Consider the following 1,683-nt stretch of genomic DNA (forward strand, 5'->3'; position numbering starts at 1 on the left):
GCGGGGCCGGGGGGGAGGGGCAGCCCGGAAGCGGAAGCGGAAGCCGGAAGCAGCGAGATCGAGTTGGTTTTCCGGCCTCACCCGCTGCTGGTGGAGAAGGGGGAGTACTGCCAGACACGGTGAGCGGCCTTCGGCCTCGGCCTCCTCATCCTTGTCCTCCTCATCTTCCTCTCCATCCTGCTCCTCTTCCTTTTCCTTCTCCTCCTCATCTTCCTCTCCTTCCTGCTCCTCTTCCTTTTCCTTCTCCTCCTCATCTTCCTCTCCTTCCTGCTCCTCTTCCTCTTCCTTCTCCTCCTCCTCATCTTCCTCTCCGTCCTGCTCCTCTTCCTCATCTTCATCTTCCTTTTCCTTCTCCTTGTTCTCCTCCTCTTTCTCATCTTCCTCTCCGTCCTCCTGTTCCTCTCCATCCTCTTCTTCTTCCTCATCCTCATCATCCTCATCTTGCTCTTCCTCATCCTTGTCCTCTTCATCTTCCTCTCCATCCTGCTCCTCTTCCTCTTCTTTCTCCTTCTCCTCCTCTTCTTTCTCATCTTCCTCTCCGTCCTCCTCTTCCTCATCTCCGTCCTCCTGTTCCTCTCCATCCTCTTCTTCTTCCTCATCCTCATCATCCTCCTCCTCTTCTTCTCCATCCTCATCATCCTCATCTTCTTCTTCCTCATCCTTCTCTTCCTCTTCCTCATCCTTGTCCTCTCCACCCTCCTCTTCCTCTCCATTCTCTTTTTCCTCATCCTCATCATCCTCCTCCTCTTCCTCTCCATCCTCATCATCCTCATCTTCTTCTTCCTCATCCTTCTCTTCCTCATCTTCCTCTCCATCCTGCTCCTCTTCCTCATCTTCATCTTCCTTTTCCTTCTCCTCCTCCTCCTCATCTTCCTCTCCGTCCTCCTCTTCTTCATCTTCGTCATCCTCTTCCTCTCCATCCTGCTCTTCTTCCTCGTCCTCATCGTCCTCCTCCTCTTCCTCTCCATCCTCATCATCCTCATCTTCCTCATCCTCATCCTTCTCTTCCTCATCCTTTTCCTCCTCATCTTCTTCTCCGTCCTCCTCTTCCTCTCCGTTCTCTTCTTCTTCCCCATCCTCATCTTCTTCCTCTCCGTACTCCTCTTCCTCATCCTCATCCTTCTCCTCCTTTTCCTTGTCCTCCTCATCTTCCTCTCCATCCTGCTCTTCCTCATCTTCCTCTTCTTCCTCATCCTTATCATCCTCATCTTCCTCTTCCTCATCCTCGTCCTCCTCATCCTCGTCCTCATCTTCCTTTCCAGCCTCCTCTTCCTCATCCTCATCATCTTCATCTTCCTCTCCAGCCTCCTCTTCTTCGTCTTCCTCATCCTCCTCATCATCATCCTTGTCCTCCTCTTCCTCATCCTCCTCATCCTCTCCATCCTCATCATCCTCGTCTTCCTCATGCTCATCCTCGTCCTCATCCTCTCTACCCTCCTTATCTTCATCCTCGTCCTCATCTTCATCACTCTCTTCTTCATCCTCATCCTCCTATTCCTCTTCTTCCTCATCTTTGACCTTTTCTTCTTCATCTTCATCCTCGTCTTCCTCATCTTTCTCCTCTACTTCATCCTCATCCTCATCCTCTTCCTCCTCTTCCTCTCCATCCTCATCTTCATCTTCATCCTCGTCATCCTCATCCTCCTCAGCCTCATCCTTGTCCTCCTCTTCCTCATCCTCTTC

General features: G+C 51.5%; 1 protein-coding gene across 1 annotated transcript; it reads left to right on the forward strand.

Annotated features, from left to right (window-relative positions):
* Nucleotides 1-4: 4 nt before the first annotated feature.
* On the forward strand, nucleotides 5-1,659 carry LOC107199594 (uncharacterized protein DDB_G0271670-like; the record flags this gene model as incomplete). The annotated part of the gene is made up of 2 exons (XM_033511816.1): nucleotides 5-784; nucleotides 827-1,659. Coding segments are annotated over 2 exons (1,613 nt in total), but the record flags the coding sequence as incomplete, so codon positions are not given.
* Nucleotides 1,660-1,683: the final 24 nt, after the last annotated feature.

Source organism: Parus major, unplaced genomic scaffold (assembly GCF_001522545.3).
Source record: "Parus major isolate Abel unplaced genomic scaffold, Parus_major1.1 Scaffold1227, whole genome shotgun sequence".
NCBI classification, from domain to species: Eukaryota; Metazoa; Chordata; class Aves; order Passeriformes; family Paridae; genus Parus; species Parus major.